General features: G+C 42.4%; 1 protein-coding gene across 6 annotated transcripts in view; it reads right to left on the bottom strand.

The window, feature by feature from the left end:
* CRIM1 (cysteine rich transmembrane BMP regulator 1) overlaps positions 1-20,723 on the bottom strand; it is a 249,767-nt gene that overhangs the window by 61,496 nt on the left and 167,548 nt on the right. For 5 of the 6 annotated variants that reach the window (XM_053302986.1, XM_053302965.1, XM_053302980.1 and 2 more), the window contains 2 exons: positions 10,397-10,579; positions 7,881-8,078 (listed from right to left, as the gene is read on the bottom strand). In XM_053302986.1, coding sequence (XP_053158961.1) covers positions 7,881-8,078; positions 10,397-10,579 — 381 coding nt within the window. The remainder of the gene's footprint in view (positions 1-7,880; positions 8,079-10,396; positions 10,580-20,723) is intronic. The other variant, XM_053302971.1, reaches the window with a different exon arrangement.

The raw sequence follows: 20,723 nt of genomic DNA, 5'->3' as shown, positions 1-20,723 counted from the left end.
ACCTTCTCCCATCCACAAAGGTAAACCCCGAAATAGAGCAATTTTATATGCATGCCTGATTCTCAATAAGCTATGAGAGAGAACAAAAGAAATCATTTCATTCCCCACCCCCACCCCCCCCCCACAAAAATGCAGCTTCAAAAAGGTGGGGGGGAATCAGCTCTTTTCACTTCACTGAACAAGACTCAACAAATAAAGCCAGTTCAGCTATTGCCAGGCTTCTGGCTATTTGAATAGGCAAACAGTTAAGCTTGAAAAAGCACATATGGTCATGTGATCTAAGTTAGCCTTTCACTGCTGCCCTTGACAAACTACAGAAGAAAGACTGAGTGCAAAGATGAAGAGACAATGGATGGGAAAATAATGCACCATCCCTGTATATTTTAGATTTACATGGTAGGAAATAAGAAAAGGATGACAATGATAAAGAGGATGCTAATATTATAGATTCCAATGGTATACAAAGATATATAGACAGCACTGTAAATTAGTCATAACAGCTTCCAGACAGCCATTAAAATAATTTATTTCACAGCTTCATAAGATTTTGCTGAATTTTTCTGCTTGGGAGTTTTCATTTTTCATTCTAGCTCAAATAATTTTGTTACTCGAATGAAATTCATCTGGTTTTCAACACACAGGACTTTTTGTGAAATATTCTGTTAGTTTCAACAAAATCTCTAATAGCAGAATCTAGATATTCCACTAATAAAATTATGTTGCAAATCTAAATTTAGAAAAGTTAAAGCTACATTCTTCTAAAGTTTACTTATCAGAGTAAGCATCTAATCAACTATATGAAATCACTGCAGTTTTGTATTTCACTGTAAGTAGTTCATATGCCAACCCAGGGACTGAATTCATTTGTGCAAACATTGAGCAATTTAATTTTTTACTCCTGAAGAATTGAAAGTGTGTTCAAAGTAAAATCTAAACTTTATTTTCAGCTTTCACTTTTGACTAGAGTCTGCCATAGTCTGCTAGACATTTTCTATACAAGTCACATGCACTGTGTCAATGTAGCTGGAATTGTGCAAGCTCCTAACAAATACAGAATATTCAGTAGAAGTGAGATGCCATGCTGCAGCTTTATGATGTCTGAATAATCTAGGTTTTGTATCATTACAAACTGCAAATTAGTCAGGAGTCAGGGAATATAACCTAATCCTTTTACTTTATGATCAAAATACATTATGCCAACACAAACAGGTGAATTTGCCTACTGCGTATAATCATGAGTGCCACAAATTTTGGCTGGTTTGGGTAGCCAATGTCAATAATACTCAGCAACTCTTGGCTTTCTTTCTTCCAGCTCATCAGAGGCAAAGTAAATGCGTACCATTTGTATCCACTGCCTGACAGTAGGTTTTACAGGGGAGGAATAGGTGATGTTGGTGTTTATACAGCCAATCCCCTTCAACCCGCGACACCTATGCAATGTTGTCGCATAAATCACAGGCTGGCACCAAACTGGAAGTACTCCTTTTCAGCTTTTGCTTGTAGTTTTAAAAAAGCTTGTCACTCCTGTGGGGTACTCTGCAGGTTTTTCCTTGCCTGTCCCCAAAATTAAACTTCTGGTCACTACTAGTGACCTGGCAACTGTAGTTGTGGATCTCAGGGTATGCTATGTTCTCATAGTGTAACAGATGATCTGGTAGTGATTCCACGACATTCATAAACATGGGTTCTGCACCTGTGCAGACCAGTTTCTTTCTGACCCAAAGCAGGTCTGCGCAGGCGCAGAAGCCATGTTTATGTATGTCGTGAATCACTATCCAGATCTGGATTTACTAGGCATGAACTCTAGATTGGAAAAGAAAATCTTATTGTGAGGGGAGAAGGTCACTCACTGGGGTGCCAAGAGGTGGAAGAACAAATAGTACAGAGTTTTAAGAAACCTGGTGGTTAGCTACTGGAAGATACTTAGATTAATTCTCTCCCTCTCTGATTGCTTGTTAACTCAACTTTCTCAACCAGGGATGAGCTGAGATTCTCAGTATTAAGATCAAACTAACAGATTTACTGCTACAACCATGCACAGTATGATCATGGGATTCGCCTACATAACCATAAGAAAAAAAGATTGTTCTCTTTAGAGGCCTTTTGCATCCTGATTCTTTAGATCACAAGAAACAATGCAAATGAAACAGTTTATCTGCCTGTAAGAACATGGATTTTTAGCTCTCCCATGAGCCACACAAAATGGCTACATCATTTCCATTGCAGGCTGCACTGCTGTAATTGCGCTATACTTTGCCAATTGAAATTAGGTCCTAGTTTTGATTTACGAGTCTCCCTCTCCCTTTTCCTAAATTTTAAGCTTTTGATATTTAGTTAAAGGTTTTAATACTAGCATGCACCACATCAGTATTATATAGTTCCATTGTTTATAAAAGTTCCTAAGCACAAACATCTCACATAAATTTGTCCACATCACCCAGACTATGCTGTGTTTCAAGGAGATAGGAGGTGTTAATAAGGTGCATCGCTAATTAGTCAATATACACATTTATGCTCTTCAAACCATTTCCATTCTCATTATCTTCAATTAAATAGACTTTGGTTAAAACAATCTAATAATGCTATGCACTCTTGTTTTTTATGCTCTGGATTGCTTGATTAACTAATTGTAACCTGTCTACATTGCCCTATAATTGTTTATTATGGCACGGAAAAGCAATTAAGTTCAGGTAGTCTATAAAGGTTTTTGACATTGCTAAGTGACTAGTATACGTGCTTTACATTACAAAACAGCAAATGATGTCCCAAAGAGGAAATTGCAATGAATGCTGAAAATGAAAACAAAGTAACTGACAGGAAAAGATTCAACAGGCAATATTTAAAAAATTCACCTAGCAGATGCACATACTCTCTGCAGATCAGTCAAGAAATGAAAAGCGCAGAAAATCCCCTATTCCTAAACAGAAAAACCCATCAGCACTAATCAGAGATCTAAGAGTGCTGCAGAGCTCTCCCAAGTCTCCCTCTCTCTTGCTCCAGCCAAAAGATGCCAGGGGGAATTGGGCAGGGGTGTGGAAACAGGTTTGAATCCAAACCAGTTTGATATCAAACCAGTTCAGTTCAAAGGTTCAGGGTTGACCTGAACCACACTCAGTTCAGCTCGATCCTGGACTGAGAACACCCCCTCCCCCAATTCAGGGATTTGTCGAACAATTTTTGGGAAAGAATCTTCTTTTTTAAAACTTACATCCTCCTAGATGCTTCTCCAAGGTGGTGGGGGTGGGTGGGGGGGGTGGTCTGTGGAGGTTCCCCCTCCCCGCAGTCCTTCCTTTTTGTAAAATTCTCCCAGTTCGTGCATCTTTGGCCCTTTCTGAGCGACAGCCATTTTGGAGGCCGCCACACCTGTGCAGTGGGACCCTGCATGGCTGAGTCATGACCCAGGCCACGCAGGGTCCCACTGCACAGGCGCGATGGCCTCCAAAATGCCTGAACCAGGAGATTTTTACAAAAAGGAAGACCGGTGTGGGAGGGGGAACTTTAAAAAATGTTTTGATGAACCCACCCCGAACTGAACTAACAGAGGGGTGGGTTTGAAGAGGGCCAAAACCAAAATGGGCCCGTGCGGTTCGGGTTTGGTTTGAACTCGAACTGGGCCTGGTGGTTTTCTGCATATCCCTAGAATTGGGTTTACTGTGAAGTTTTCTTCTGTTCAGTTCATAGAAGACCTGGCAAGAAAATATCAACTGAACTCTTCATTGGACTCAGTGGGCAGAGTCAATCAAACATCATCTTCCAGAAATGAGTTTGTTCCCAGTTCTTGGAGATAACCTCAATTACTATTCAAACTGCAAGAAAAACCTGGGGGGTGGGCAGTGGGGGAGAATCCACCGCCAAAAGGCAGTCTCAACTGGGCTCATTGCAATGATTGTTATGAAGGAACAGGCTAAAAATCCTGATCTGAACCCAAAATCTCTTTTTAACATTTAATGGGTTTTTTTAAACATTTTGTATTTTACAAACAGCTTTCCTAGTCATCGTCCCTTGCCCTGCCAACTTTCCCTTCCCAAACCAGCGCTGGTTGTGGGGAGATGAGAAAAGAAAGGAGAGATAGAGGGAAAGAGAAAGAGGCAGAAGGAGAGCAGAAGGGGAGGGAGGGAAGAGGAGAAGGGATACACACTGTTTCACCAGTAGATGTGGGTAGATCAGAGGGGGTTTTAATCTAAGAATAGTTCAAGGAAGTTGTCCTAGATTTCTGACCATTTATTATCCAATTTATTTTTTTTAATGAGGGCCCATTTTTCATGTGCTGTTAACTCAAGCAGGTCAGGCACCCAATCCTCACTCCTAGGGGGACTGGGAAATTTCCAATGCCGCAATATTAATCTTTTGGCTACCAGTAAGCTACTCCATAGCCATTGTTTAAAACTGGATTTTAGTTCCCAGTCGGTTGGGACATACCCCAATACTAAATGCAGGTCCTTAAGTGCAAGAGATGAATCTAATCACTAAGTTAATTCGTGTAATAACCTACCTCCAGAAGCCTTGCACCATGGGACAGTTCCAGAACATATCCGTTAAGCTGATGTGAGGATTATATTACCATGAAAATGTGAACCTTTCCCCCTCCCCAATGTACACCGACACTGCCAAACTACCACCTTGGTGGGTCTGCCTGCTCTCCTATTAACTAAACAGAAAGACACTGTAGTAAGGTCCATTTTCATTTTTCATCCACTAATAGGAAAGCAGATAGGAAAAGGCTGCATTATAGCTGTTCCATATCTTAGGATGGATACCATTTGGTCAGACCCCCACAATGCTCAGCTTATAGGATCTGCTTAACAATAGCACTGCACAGAAGCAAAAGCATCCATTTTATAATGCCTTACAAAACAGATGGTGAGGCTCTGCAATGTGCCTGATCAGGGCATTTTAGTATGAAGTGCTGTTGATATCATAGGTCCTCAGAGCAGGCCATAATATCTGCTAGGACTAAAGCTACAAACCTCGTGTGACAGCTTTATACAGTCCTAAATCCATGCTAAATAGTGGGTTTCAAGTAAGATTGGAATCAAAACTTCTCCAAAGTGAAATCTGAAAGAGAATTTCAGAGTTCCTTCCAAGGAGAAACACAAGAAAGTTTCTCTGGTTGCTTTTCCACATCCAATTTTGGACCACCTACTGGTATATGCAGAGCATGGCTGCACTACTTCAGTCCTCTAGCTCTTGCTGGACTACAACTCCCATCATCCCCACCACAGTGGCCAATAGACAGATGGAAATTATAGTCCAACAACAGTTGGCAAGCCAGAGTTGTACAGCCCTGATGTAAAGGTTCTCTGACTGCCTGAACACTTCCATTCTCAATGTATATTAAGTGCATTCCATAGATATATGAAGTATGTGTATGAAGGCTTTTACACACTATGTGTGTGAAAGAAATAAGGAAGTGCTAGTTCCTGCATCCTATGGAACTAAGTATTATTCACCTTGGGGATAAGGGCCAGATCATTTCCAGAGTGTCTGAACAAAAGATACATTAATCAGTTCCCTTCTGCTTAATCTTTCAAACTCTCCATAGAAACATGATAGTGACAAGAAGAATTACCTTACAGCTGAATACTTAAGATAATGCCTTTAATAGGTTTACAGGGTGTTTTTTGGGGGTGGGGGTGGTGGCTTGAGAACCAAAGGATATGTCCTAGGAGGGAGACCCATACATCAAAGAGGGATGGGATAGAGAGGCTGCCCTTTGGAAACACTTGAGGTGAGGATGCCATGAAATTGAAGTTTTGCCCTAATCCTGTAAAATACTGGGCAAGGCTGCCACCTGTCTCTTCAGTTGTTTGGACCAGGGCATTTGTTGCATTGTGACTGGAAGAACTCAGAACATCTAAACAGAAGTCAAGGTGACGTTCAACATTTGTACAACCTGCAGAAGGCCTTCCATATTGTCTCAATGTCTGCGAGTGGAGAACCTACAGAAATAAATCGGCAGTAGAATTCATTTTTGGAGCATAACATTACTACTAGTTACTGCTGCTCAACTTCCAAGAACACAGCCACACCCAGATAGGATCTGGATGAACAACTAGTCCTTGATAAATCAGGTTGCCATGAAGTGGTAGATGCTATGGTTCTTGTATTTAAAAAGCCATTCATTCTTAGAATGAGGATCTCCCTGTCACTATGGGGCAATCATGTTCATTTCTGCCTTGCTGGATCTGATTATTCCAAGAACTGTGGCCACGACTGGGATTGAAGGAAAGACCCAGAAGTCAAAGGATTAATATTACACCAATTCGTTGAAAATGAAAGAAAAAAGTATCTTTGTTGCTGAAGATCATCAACCACTTGGCAGATTACATTTGGATGATGAGCTGTATTTGGTTTGGTGGACCATAACTTGCGCAAGTGGGTTGTACTGGCTAATGAATAAAAGCACTGAAGCCTGAATTTTCCAGGAAGTCTACCATGGCTGCCTTCTCCAGTGTGTGTGTTTGAGTGTGTGTACGCGCGCGCACACACACACTTGAGGATTTCTCTCAAGTGACAATTCACAACAGGATCTTTAAACTCCAACAGCACCTCTGCTATCTAGAGTGGTGAAGCAATTCAGGAGGGAGAATGTGCACATATACTCCTTTGCAGACATATGGAAAGTTCTATAAATAGATGCCATTAATAACATATTCTGCATCCTGAGAAGAGTTTCCTCTTATGCACACACAGATATTAGAATTAACAGTTTTTAATCTAGAAAGTCAATAATAACGGAATGTACAATAATGTTTTAGAAAGTGAGAAACAAAACATAGGCATTAGTGTGGTTTATAAAAGTACAATAGCAACGAGTGAAGACAAATAGTTTTCTTTACCCCATTTTTGTAAAGGGTGAATTTAAGAACACAGTACCTAATGTTCCTTTAAAATTCCTACCTTACTGCATTGTTTTAAAAACAATCAGTTGCACAGAAATGAGCAAAAATATTTAGCTGATGAACCAACAAAATAGTTTATTTTGTCCTTGAAAAGCCTGTTTCTTAATGAACTTTAAAAAAAAACAACAACACTCTTCCATGTTCTTTGTGGAACATTGTCTCTCTTCCAAAAAAAAAAAAAAAAAGAAGTTAAATGCTGTCTCCTGAGCTGTAGAATGTGCGTTTACTTAAGCTTCCTGGAAAAACATTCATATCATTCCAAGGGTGACTAAATGTTTTCCATCCTCATAGTTAGCATTCCAGACAGCTTTTCTTTTCCCCAAGTTCATTACATGAAAAATACCAGTTCCAAGTTCAGTGCTAGAGAATTTCCTTCCTGGTGCCCAAATTCCTAATGCAAAAACAACAAGTCATCCATCTAACAAAGTGTTTTTAGGATTAAAACTTAGCTTACTCTTTAATTAAAACTTTACAGGAAAAAATAAAGCAACAGATTCACAGAAGAGGCAATATTTTAAGGCATCAATACAGACAAAGAAAAGAGCATCAAGCTTTCATGATAGAACAGGCTTGAGTATGGAAAATCTTCAAAGATGGAATTTTTCATCTCTATTTAAAATAAAGTCCCTTCATAATTTATGCTTTTAATATAAAGTACAATGTAAACAATGGCACAGCAGCAGTTGCAAGGAAGAACAGTGGCTCCAAACACACACAAAACACTGAGAAAAATGAAAGAAATTTGAATATTTTTGTGCTCCCTATGGCAACTTTGCAATGAAAATTCAGCACAGCACTATTACAAACCTGTACAGATGTGTTTTCTCTGCAGAGTAGAAGACTGGCAGATCACAAACTTTTAAATCTTTATATAAGTTTCAACTTTTTTAAAAAATAGCAATAGCACCATGAACTATGTAATCAAGCCTAATACATTTTCTGTGGGGAAAAATGGCATTTGAGCTTTCCATATCTGACCTTCACACATTGGACAGCATTCCCCAGGCACTTTAACAGGATTTAAGCAGCTCTGTCCACAGGCTGTAGCAACACAATGGGATTCTCCATTGATACACTGACAGAATGTGCAATCATCTTCCCTCCAGCGATCACCATGTGCTTGAATCTGGCCATTAGCATAGCAGCCAGCAGGGTTATTAACTAGAGAAACAGAATCTAAAATAAAAGGTAAGATGGTTAATTCATCCGCATATCCTAGTTGCACATATGCACTTTGAAAATACTGAGTGTCAAGGTGAGATTAAAAGCAATATTACAAGGTCACAATGATATTCATATCAGAGTAAGTGATACTTCCAGACTAGGTATTTAACTCAGGAATTTCATTCTTCATTAATCCACATTTTATAGAACATCTAACATGAAGTCATCAGAAAACTATTGTTAGCGTATGTTTTCCCCAGGCTGCTTCCCTTTGTGGGGGTCAGCTCTGGAAATCTTTTTTTTTTTTTAAGCATGGAACAACAGTACCATTCTGCCCAGTGTAGATTGAAAAAGTTGTATTAAGGCTTTTCACAGGACTTCTGTGCCTTTAAGTTTGAACACTTTCTCTTTACAGGTTTAGCAGCTTCTTCATTCAGCACAGCTGGAGATTACAACAGAAGATCTGTGAGTTGCCCCTTCACCTCTCTGAATTGCCCCAAACCAGTTTCTTTTCTTATAGGGGGAAGATTTAATTGCCTCATTATATTTTTCCTTTTTTATTTTTAAGTGGTGTAAAAAAGTGAGAGGAGATAAGTAATTAAAGCTTCCACACTCCAAAAAGATACCACTAGGACAATTCAGAGAGAGGCTACTCAAGGGCAACTCACAGAGTATTTGGCACTAATTCCCCAGCAACCCTGAGCTTCTCTGTTCAGCACAGATAGTAAATTTGTGATGAACTAGAATTGGTAGCATTCAAAAAGGGCACTCGCATAAGCCATCTCCCATGCTTGAATCCCAACAGGATCAAGGCAAGCACAGGCTTGCTCCTAGCCTGATGTGAGCTTTGCTGTGCTTGATTGGATCCTGTGAACTGACCCTATAAACTGCACTGCTCCCTTTCCCTACCTGAAGTCCCAGAAATTTATTTTGCGGGTGGGGCAAGGCAGGGCAAGTTGCCAGCATTGTGCCTTTTCCTAAGGACTGGAACTAAAAGTCCTGGAAACCCCAGTGGGAATCTGACTTCCTTATATTTCATCTCTCACAGAAAACACCCTCTGAGCAAGGGCTTGATCCAGCTCAGGTTCTTAAGTTCTACATGTAACCTGAAACCCCCACTATGAAGGGGGAAGGATTCAAGCTCTGTCTTAGTGCTACACTTAGAAAACAGAGTCTTGTTCACTGAGTGAGTGTATACATTTAATTTAATTTAATTTAATTATTACATTTCTAGACCACCCCATCCAAAGGCTCTGGGCAGTGCACACCAAATGTATAGAGTGCATGTATAGAAAGGATGGAGTTTGCAGGAGCATATTTACAAGCAAGGAAACAGACTTAACATTAGACAGGTGTGTGTGTGTGGTGGGGAGTGTGTTTAAGAGAAAGAGATCCTGGGCTGGCAAGAAAATGAAAGCAGGGAGGATTAACGTGCTTAACCAGGATTGGATACATCAAAAGACAGCTACCAGCTGGGACTGAGGAGCTGGGAAGAGTCAAGATTTAATTACTTACTACCTCTCATTTTTCTTCTCTTTTTAAATGGCAAAACAATGTTATACTGACTATCAGAAAAGAATAATTGGAGGTACTAATTAATTAGCCCCTCCTCCATAAAACAAACACACATTATGACAATTCAGAGAAGCTATTCAAGTGACAAATCAGAGCCTATTCAACAGCAATCACTGTACATGTACTGAACGGGGAGGCAATAAAGCCAGCAAAACCTGAAAGAAAAAGTTTTCAATTAACACTGGAAAGGACTTTTCCTGAGCAGAACTTACTTCTCAGTAAACGTTAAAGAAAGATCTTAGTCATGGCACTGCTAGACAATAAAGTGGTGGCCACAATAATCTTGTGGCCACCATTTTAATTCTGCCTCCAACTAAGGCAGTACCCACATGGCTCTAGCGTGGAAGCACCCCAATGCTGCACAGATTTAGAAGTATCAGAATATGTAGACTATTGCTCTGAAATGTTATTAACTAATTATATTTATACAATATATACTTTAATTTGTACAGAAAATCAAAACTTTTAATATATTGACAGAAATTTTCAGGGACATAGGAATAAAACATAACAACTTTTGCATTATTATTCTAATTACTGTGACATCCTGATATGAGGTTGTTATCTTATGCCAGGAGTGTTAAGCTATTACTACATTATTTAACTTTTAAAATTAAAACCAATCTACTTTTAAACCAGATTGAAATAAAATTGTAATAAATTTTTATTGTTTAATAAAACAATAAAGAAAATAAATATATTATATAAAATAATATAATATAATAATAACAATAATAAGTAATAAAGAAGATTACCTTCACACACTGGACAGCATTCTCCTTCTGGTACATAGTATCTGTCACAATGTAGCTCACCACACTGTGCTGAGAAACAAATGGAGACACCACCTTGGCACCGACAAAACCGACATTCATCCATTCGAAATGTATCTCCATCATAATACTCCACACTGTTAAATATACAAGCTGGCTTCACTTCTGAAAACAACAGAACCCCCCCAAAAAAACTCTTAATAGCTTTGGCTCCAAAAGGTTAAAAAGGCTTAGCTTCTAAAATTTTCATTTATGATTATCTTTTCCTAATTTCATAGTCCTCATCCAAGACATTTTATAATCTGGCTGTCTGGTTATAAAGGACTTTGAAATATGATTAGTGTTTAAAGTATACTATTTATAGATACAATATTATGAAGACTGTTAATTTCATTTTTTATAAATGTATACCAAGTGGAGCAAATACAATTGTATATGCTTATTTTATTTATTTATTTACTTAATTGTTTACATTAATATACTCTTTTGTCCAAAGACCCCAATGCAGCTTACAACTACAACAAACATCATAAAAACATTAAAAAACCATTGATCCCTTTCTCACAATTGGTGAGAAATACTTGAGGGCACATGGGGAGGAAAGCTTGAAAAGCCTACCTCCCCCACAGACAATCGGTTTTCTGGGTCTGGGCGTGGAGATCAGGCACCCAGGCATTCAGCTGCCGCCTCTGGTAGCATGGAGGGACACTCCAGCCCCTGGAAATCCCATGATACACTGTGCAAGTGTGTGGCACATTCTGGGCATCCCCCTGTTGACGGGCGAGAGCCCCACAGTCTCCCAGCACGGACTGCAAGCAGCTGGAGCTGGCAGATGATTGAAAAAATGGGGCTGAAGAGCACTTGCTCCCTTAACCCCATTTAAAAGGATGACCTCTTTGGTGCGTTGCCACAGAAGCACCACTGGGATCAGACGCAATCCCATCGGTTCTTATGTTCAGCCAAGACCAGGCTGAAAAAATGATTTTGAAGTATGGAGGAAATGTTTTGTTCAGTTCTGACTGGCTGAACTGAGGTGATGGACAAAGTGTATATATTGGGGAAGTCTGAGAGGGATTGAGTGCAGTAGAATTGGAGAAATTCAGTCTGGAGCTGTCTGCTAAAAAAAAGCTAGAGTCCAGCTGAGTCCAGCTGAGAGAGTCTGCAGAAGAAGAGCTGGCAAAAGGCTACTGGAGAGAGAAAACTGGAAAGAAAAGCTGGCAAAAGAAACCTGGGAGAGAACTAAGGAAGCAGAGAACTGGTGGTTGCTGGAGACTGCTGGAGTTGCCCAGCTAGCAAGCTAGCTCTTTGAGCTGAAATCACTAAAAGTGGGGGAGTAGCCAGGCTGGATTGAACCCCAGACCTATGCTATCCCTTGAACAAAGAAGTCTGCCCAGCCAGCCAGAGAAAATAAAGAGAAAGATTCTGAAGGATAGCCTGTATAAAACAGAGCAGTCTACAGATAAGTCTACAGATTGTTAGTTACCCTGACTTGCTCTGTATTATTTTGTGATTTTCAGTAAAGTAATGTATGTATTGTAACTTTTATTTTTAATAAAAACTTTCTTGTTAATATAGTAGAGCTTGTTGATTGCCTCCACCCAACGCCCATAGGACGTTCTACTCTACTAAGGTTTGGTTTGGGCTTTTTGAATTCCTGGAAGGGCTGTTGCAGTGGACTTAGCCTTACCAAAAGCCCACTTGGTGGCAGCGTTGAAGGAGTCAGGAGGACTAGAGAGCTGTTCCCCATGCTTGATAGTCTGGTGGGATAGCTGGGTCCTCCACTGGGGCATTCTGAGGGAGTTCAAATATTCTGAGGGAGTTCGGAGGGAGTTCAAATATGTTGGAAGAGGAGCTAAATTTCTATGCTGCTCTGCACTACAAATGTTAATCATTTTATTGAATAGGGGCCATACATGGCAAATGTGAATCGGGAGGGGGGGTATATGCTGATTCGCCCCTAGGCCCCCCCCCCCGGGCCAGCCCTGTCTCTGCGGCTGCCCATGGATGAAATAAGAGCATCTCCTTCTCTATTTGTTTTCAGGAAGACCCTCAAGACTCTCTTGTTCTCACAAGCTTTTAATTAGAATTCATCTTAATAATTTTAATTGTTTTAATAACTGTTTTATACTATTGTTTTTATTGTGTCTCACGTATTTTAATCTGTAACTTTTAAATATTTTAAATTTTGTACACCACCTAGAGATATATATATCAGGCAGTATAAAAATATGATAAATAAATAAATAAAAATATAGGTGTGTTATCCAAAGACACTCCCTATTCTTTCCTATGAAGGAAAAGGCTATGATATACACACATTAAGGATTTTGTATGGTGACCCCAAAGCTTTCTCTTGTTCACAAAAGAAACAGGGAAACATCTGCGTATGAGAACACAGACAGACTGCTGTCGTCTTCCTTTTAGTATATCTAGAGAAGCCACAGCTTGCTCAGAACAAGGCAGATGTGCTAAGTTCACATTTCCATATTAGCGCAAGTTCCTATTATGAAGGAAAAGGACGGGTTCCCCCCACCCCCATTTCTAGCTGTTAGCTGAGTAAGTGAACAACATTGATACCATCTACCTTTCTTTTACATATAGGAAAACAGCCACTCTTTTTGAACTTACTTTCATCAACTCTGGCCAAGCTATTTTAAAAAGGAAAGCACACACAAACACTCACACTCAGCCTATAGACATAAAAAGCTCTGTATACAGTCTAGATCAACATGCTCACAACAATGTTGGTCTCACAGAAACAGAACCATAAGATATGTGAAATATTCTCTTTCATTTCTGAACACAGGTTGGCTCAATGAGAGGTCATTGAGCCAACCGCAATGACCTTTCATCAGATTTAAATTTCTATATGTGCAGCCTAAGTTTGTATAGCTTGATCATATCTTATACTGGAAATTCATATCACTTCACTCACCACTACTTCCCAGCTGACATGCCTTACAAGGGCAGAGCAAGAGCTTCATCCGCACAAGGAGCCAGTAATCTAACTGCGTGCAAGGCTTGCTTCAGTGCACAGTGGATGGAGAGGTTGGAAGCAATTTTTTGCTTCTCTCCCCTCCCAGTAAAAGCCTTTTTTGCATCCAGGAATATAGCCATGAAGGCTGCACAGTCCTAACAGACATATTCCTGGATGCAAACAAACTTTTGCTGGGATGGGAGAAAAGGGAAAATTACTTCCTCTTCCCCTTCCTCGTGCATTGTGCAGCGAATAGAAGTTGCCAGTTCAAGATGGCTTTAGGCAAGGCATGATCTCAGCCTTAGTTTCACTATCTGAAACACAGGGGAAATAATACTGACCTACCTTAAGACTACTGAATAATGAACTGTATATGCAGAACTCTGAATATAGGAGAACCTCTTTACTTGCGGGGGTTCCATTCCTTGCCTACTACCACAAGTAATGGAACCACGAGTAACAAGGCATTAGGTCTATGAGGAAAGGGAGGTCAGGTTTCAGGGTGCAGGGAAAATAATTTTAAAGTCTCAAAATGTGCCAGAACATATTGTGGCATGCTCTCTGGTTTCCCCATGTGCCCAGGAATGCTCCCCAAAGGACGGAAAACTCCCACCCAAACCATGAAAAATCACAGGAAAAAGTCATCCCCCACCCCCGAAATGAGCCACAAAATGGCTCCTCCAGACTCCTCCTGGCTTCCCTGAGACAAAATGGCAGCTGGAAGTGATCTCTGCAGTCACTTCTGGCCCCATAGGAACTGTGGATACATGAGTTTTAACTCATTAGTATCCGTGGATACTGGAAACGCGTGTCTTGTGTTGTGGTGTGATGTCCCTGACTTTCTACCATCTTTTATCATTCTCTCAATTTGTTGTCATAGAATATCTCTCTTTACCATCTCAGAAGAGCAAATTGTTAGGATGGAGCTTCAGCACTGGACAAGTACTCTATTAATATGTCCCCCTAGCACTATTTCCCACAGCCTACAGGTCTATATCTAGCTGCTTATTAATTGTTCTAAAATTTCAATAATTTGAACATCTTGGAAATAAACTTCAAAATTTACTAGAATATTTCTGATGCTTTTACAAATACTTGATTGATGATAAAATGATGCACAAGCTTTGCTTGATTTGCATAATCTATTCAGATGGAAGAATTTAGATTTGGAACAGAAATATACAGAAGTCAGAATATTCACAGCCTGAGTTAAAACCTGAAGTCCTGCTCAGATGTCTCTGCCACAGAATCTTCCACATATAAGAACAGCCCTACTGGATCTGGCCTAAGGCCTATCAAGTCCAGCATCCCTTTTCACACAGTGGCCCACCAGATGCCTTGAGAAGCCCATAGGCAAGGGTGAGGGCATGCCCTCCAACTGGCCCAAGAACTGGTTCTTAGAACTGGGGATGGTCCGCTTCAAACTCAGACTGGCTGAACCGGGCTGGCTCAATTTGAACTACGGTTCAAATCAAGCTGGCTCCCACATCCCTAATTGGCACCCATAATGATTCTGTGGAGCTCTTGGGTTTTCAAGCACCTCCCTGCGCACTTCCCCGCTAAATTCCATGCAAAACTCCTGTGATATGTGTTAGCACACTCTTATTCACAAAGCTCTAGGTCATGAAGCTTCCCTGGTCTGAGCCTTGTCCTTTCAAGAGCTGCCTTCAATGGGAGTCTCCACAGAAATGTGGCAGAATCCACACTTTGTCTCCTCGGTAGCAAACAATTAAAGATGGTACATGTGTACCCACACATGTGCCTAAGGAAGCACCGCAACTGATCTCATTAATAGCTTGGGTTATAGGGGGCAGGAACCAGGGACAGAGGGGAAACATTTCCATGCATCAAATTCAGGCCGGTTGCTGCAAGACTGGGTTCATACTACAGCCAGATAGATCATGGATGATTTCATCTTGCATGGAGGTTGTTGGAGCTGTCCTGGTTGATATCATTAATACATCACTGAGGGAAGGCAGGATGCCATCTTGTCTGAAGAAAGTGGTGTTTAAACCCCTTCTTAAGAAGCCCACTTTGGACCCCCTGGTGATGGATAATTATAGGCCAGTCTCCAACTTTCCATGGTTAGGTAAGTTGATTAAAAGGGTGGTGACCAGCTCCAAGCAGTCCTAGAGGAAACTGATTATCTAGACATATTTCAAACTGGCTTTAGAGCAGGCTATGGGGTTGAGATGGCTTTGGTTGGCCTGATAGATTACCTTTGCCAGGGAATTGACAGAGGGAGGATGACTCTGCTAGTTCTTTTGGATCTCTCAGCGGTTTTCAATACAATTGACCATGGTATCCTTCCGGATCACCTAGGGGATTTGGGAATAGGAGGCACTGTTTTACAGTGGCTCTGCTCCTATGTCTCCAGTAGATTTCAGATGGTGGAGCTTGGTGAGAGTTGCTCTTCAAAGCGGGAGTTATTATATAGAGTCCCACAGGGCTCCATTCTGTCACCAATGCTTTTTAATATCTACATGAAACCCCTGGTCAGTAGGGGATTTGGTGCTGGGTGTTATCAATATGCTGATAACACCCTAATCTATTTTTCCTTGTCATCAATCTAAGGAAATGGCATTATTATTGTTGTTGTTGTTGTTAATTTAATTAATTTGTATACCACCCGACTCCAAAGGCTCTAGGCAGTTCACAAAAGTAAATACAACAAAAGCAAAATACAACCATTAAAACATCAATTTAAAAAACATTCATAGATTACTAAAAGCCAGGCTGAAAAGATGCATCTTAAAGGCTCTTTTAAAGGCGGGTAAAGGTGTTGAATCACAAATGGCTATAGCAGTGTATTCCAGAATGCAGGAGCAACTACAGAGAAGGCCCACTCCCTAGTCACCGCCGGACAAGCTGGTGGAATCTGGAGATGGACCTCTCTCTATGACCTTAATGTCCGATGGGGATCATACAGAAGAAGGCGGTCTCCCAGGTAGCTCGGCCCTAAGCCGTTTAGGGCTTTAAAGGTAATTATCAGCCCTTTGTATTTTGCCCAGAAACCTATTGGGAGCCAATGCAACTGCTTTAAACAGGCATAATATGGTCTCTCGGAGAAACCCCAGAGACCAATCTAGCCGCCGCATTTTGGGCCAACAGAAGTTTCTAACCACATGCACAGGCAGGTCCATGTAGAGCACATTGCAGTAATCAAGCCTAGAGTTACCAGAGAGTGCACCACAGTCCTGAGATCATTGTCTTCAAGGAATAGATGCAGCTGTCTTATCTACCAAAGTTGATAGAAAGCACTGCTGTCCATAGCCTCAACCTGAGATACCAGAATTAGGCCTGAGTCATCAGTCTGCTCTGCAAAGAGACTAGAGCCATCAAAGGGCAGGTCCTTGACCCTAACACGGGCCTCATAGTTCAGTCCAGAAGAATGCAACCAAGTGTGTCGTCTGAGTGCCACGGTTGCGGCCATCACTCCACCGAATGCTGGGCCGAATAAAGCTCCTACTTCACCACTTGAATAGCCTCACGGAGAAACGCTTTCGCAGGATCCCGCTTGTCCTGTGGTAGGCAATCCAGGAAAGGGCCCAACGTTTCTAACAAGAAGTGGTTATATTAGGCATTATAAGCCTGATAATTGGCCACCCTCGAGTGTAGAGTGAGGCCGAATAAAGCCTCCTTTTGAAGGAGTCCAATTTTTACCTTCTGTGCCACTCGGTGTCGACTGGCTGTGACTAGGGATGTGCAAAAAATTTCGGGCACAGATCGATCTGTGCCCGAAATGAGCAATTTTGGGTGATTCGGGGCCGAACCGTATCACCCCCGATGCCCCCCGATATTTTTCGGGGCCGAGCCGAATCACCCGAATGTTCGGGGCTGAAAAATTCGGGTGATTCGGCTCATGACCAATATTTGGGGAATTTCTGAAGTTTCAGTGACTTTGGGGCAGTTTGGGGGCATAGCATGGGATCTGGGCAAAAAGAGTGGGGTGGGGTGGTAGTGCCTAATGGGTGCAGGCTACCACCCCAATTTCAGGGGGATTGGGCAAAGGGCTGATTTTTGGGGAATTTTTGAAGTTTTTGTGTCTTTGGGGCAGAAAGTGGATCTGCCCCAAAAGAGTGGGGTGGGCTGGTAGATAGTGCCTAATGGGTGGAGGCTACCACCCGTCCCCAATTTCAGAGTGATTGGGCAGAGGGCTGAATTTTGGTGAATTTCTGAGGTTTTTCTTCATAAGATGTGCTAGATTGATTCATTCATTCATCATATTCATAGTAAGTGAGAGTGTGAAAAAGTGAGAGTGGGGTCAAGAGTAGTTTAATTGACAAAAAAATCTCTTTTGCTATCATAGAATGAATTCTCATTCTATGATAGCAAAAGAGGTTTTTTTTCCAATTAAACTACTCTTGACCCCTCTCACTTTTTCACACTCTCACTTACAATGAATATGATGAATGAATGAATCAATCAATCTAGCACACCTTATGAAGAAAAACCTCAGAAATTCACCAAAATTCAGCCCTCTGCCCAATCACCCATTAGGCACTATCTACCAGCCCACCCCACTCTTTTGGGGCAGATCCACTTTCTGCCCCCAATCTGCCCCAAAGACACCAAAACTTCAAAAATTCCCAAAAAATCAGCCCTCTGCCCAATCCCCCTGTAATTGGGGCAGTAGCCTCCCCCCATTAGGCACTACTACCCCACCCCACTATTCTGCCCCAGGCCCCACTTTCTGCCCCAATCTGTCCCAAAGACACAAAAACTTCAAAAATTCCCCAAAAATCAGCCCTTTGCCCAATCCCCCTGAAATTGGGGTGGTAGCCTGCACCCATTAGGCACTACCACCCCACCCCACTCTTTTTGCCCAGATCCCATCCTATGCCCCCAAACTGCCCCAAAGTCACTAAAACTTCAGAAATTCCCCAAAAATCAGCCCTTTGCCCAATCCCCCTGAAATTGGGGTGGTAGCTTCCACCCATTGGGCCCTACCACCCCACCCCAATATTTTGCCCCTAGGCCCCATTTTCCCCCCAAATCGATTCGGATTAAATCCGAATCCGAACCGAATCAAGGGTGATTCGGGTGGCCCAGATTCGGGCACAAAACAGAACAGGGGTGATTCGGTTCGGGTCCCGAACCGAATCACCAAAAATCCGAATTGCACACCCCTAGCTGTGACCCCTGGTCCTTTGTAAGGACGCCTCCACAACAATCGAATCCGGAGTTGGATGATTCTTCAGGAAGGCCATATCATCTTGTAATTGCACCCTGTAGAAATTCTCCAAACACCTATTGGGCTGAGAGAGCGTTGCCGGCTTTTTCAAATGGCCCTGCATGACCCCCAACAACGGCAAGTTCAGGAGCAAAGCGGCCGGTACCTTGGCCTCTGAATCAATCAGGCTGAACAACGGGTCCAGTTCTCCCTTCTGCTGGGTACTCTCAAGGCCGAAGCCATGCGGGCCACGTAAGCAGAATACTGTTTGAGGTCCTCTGATGGGGAAACAGGTTTTGAGTCTGACTGTATGTCGAGCAGGGATGAGGCCAGGGAAACAAATTCAGAATCCTAAGAGCTAGCATCACTCTCATATTCCAACTCCTGGGGAGCCAAAGGATCTTGTGCCATGGGCGCTGAACCCAAAGGGGAGCCAGGTTTGCTTCCTAGATTGTCTGGTACCGAAACGGAAAGTTCTGCTGGCAGTACCTAGACAGGCACAATAGCCTGCTGTATTACTGGAGCCGAAGGGGGCGGTTCGTGGTGCTCGTTTTGATCTCTAGAGGAGCGCTGCAGTGAGTGGGAATGCGGCCTCCCTTCCGACTGTGAGGGGAGTTCATGCAAACCCCGCATCGTCATGAGTTTCCCATACATAGGACCTTCCAAGTAACAAGTCCCATTGCAGGGCCTAGCATAGTCCGAATAGTCAGAATGATAGTCCATTTGGTATCGATCGCAAGAACCAGAGTCCTAGCACTAAGCGCAATAAAAAGCCTCAATGTCACTCAAGAACGATGTTCCACCGCCCGGTATCGATCCGGATACGACTGTTCACAATGGTCCCAGGACCGATCCTGCTTGTAAACCGAGGGGCATTCTTCTAAGTCCCAATGGGCACCACAGTCCCTAAAAGGGATCCTCTCCTGGCGCTTTCGATGGGGCGACTGATGCCTAGGCATCCACAATGCATCTTCTGCAGGCTTGGCTGAAGAATAGGCCTCCTCTTCCAATGAAGCATACTCTGGCTCATCCGTCGCCACTGAAAGTTCTCTACTCGACTGAACGCAATCACAGGCTAAGTCCAACAATTCTGCAGCCAAAGGCAAGCTAGGACGTCCTGATACCGATGACTCTGGTGTAGGACGATCAGAGGCCACTTTAAGCTTCTTGGCCACAGGGGCCTCTGACACAGGAATCTTCTCCGTCTTCTTCTTCTTGGGTATAGGAGGGAGATGTTGACCCGCTGGCAGGTCACGATGCACCTTCTTTTTCATCTTCCTCTTCGGTACCGATACTGAGGGATTTGGGGAGGACTTCAGTACTACAGGCACAGAATGCTTAGGGAGGTCTTCCAAGCACTCACTCGAAGCTGTCGTAGGATGAGTGCTAGGAGGTGCCGACACTGGTATCGAGATTGGGTTCTCTGCCTCCACAGAAGCAGACACCGCGTGCTCCGATTGCACCAAAGAAGCCATTTTTACAGACCACGTCAATGATAAGGCCTCCAGGGAACAGAGAACTAGATCCCATAGGGCTGTGAGCAGGCAAGAAGCCCTATTCTTGTGAGCCTGCTTTGTAAACTTCTGGCAGTGAAGACAGGTCTCGACAATGTGGGATTCCCCCAGGCACAAGAGACACTCAGTATGAGTATCGGGGGAAGGGATCTTAGATCCGCAACTGATACATTTTAAAAAATTAGTCATGCCTGGCATACACTCTGAAGGCCGGTCGGCCACTATGCTCCGTCCCAGCCAGGATTGGAGCTCCAAGGAAGGGAAAAAACCCGTAAAAATCAAAATGCCAAGAAAAAACTGCTACTGTGTGAAGAAATAAGCAATGAAGAAAGAAAAGGAAGAAACTAAAAAGCAGGGAGAAAAAACAACAAGGGGATAGCTAGATCCTACTCACTGTCGAGGTGCAGACTCCACAATGTTCACTGAAGCGCAGACGACGAAAGACTGAAGGGAGTGGCATAGCCGCATATAGCGGCTATAATTATCCATCACCAAGAGTTCTAGGGCAGGCTTCTTAAGTAGAGGTCTTACAATTGCCTCCTTCATGTTTCGAAGAGGCATCCTGCCCTCCCTCACCTCAGTGAGGCATTTATGATGTCAACTAGGCCATCTCTGCTAGATGTTATAATCCATGGTTGGTCATGG

This window comes from Hemicordylus capensis, chromosome 1 (genome assembly GCF_027244095.1).
Source record: "Hemicordylus capensis ecotype Gifberg chromosome 1, rHemCap1.1.pri, whole genome shotgun sequence".
NCBI classification, from domain to species: domain Eukaryota; kingdom Metazoa; phylum Chordata; class Lepidosauria; order Squamata; family Cordylidae; genus Hemicordylus; species Hemicordylus capensis.
Note: the sequence above shows the minus strand (reverse complement) of the source record. Positions and strands in the feature narration are given on the sequence as shown.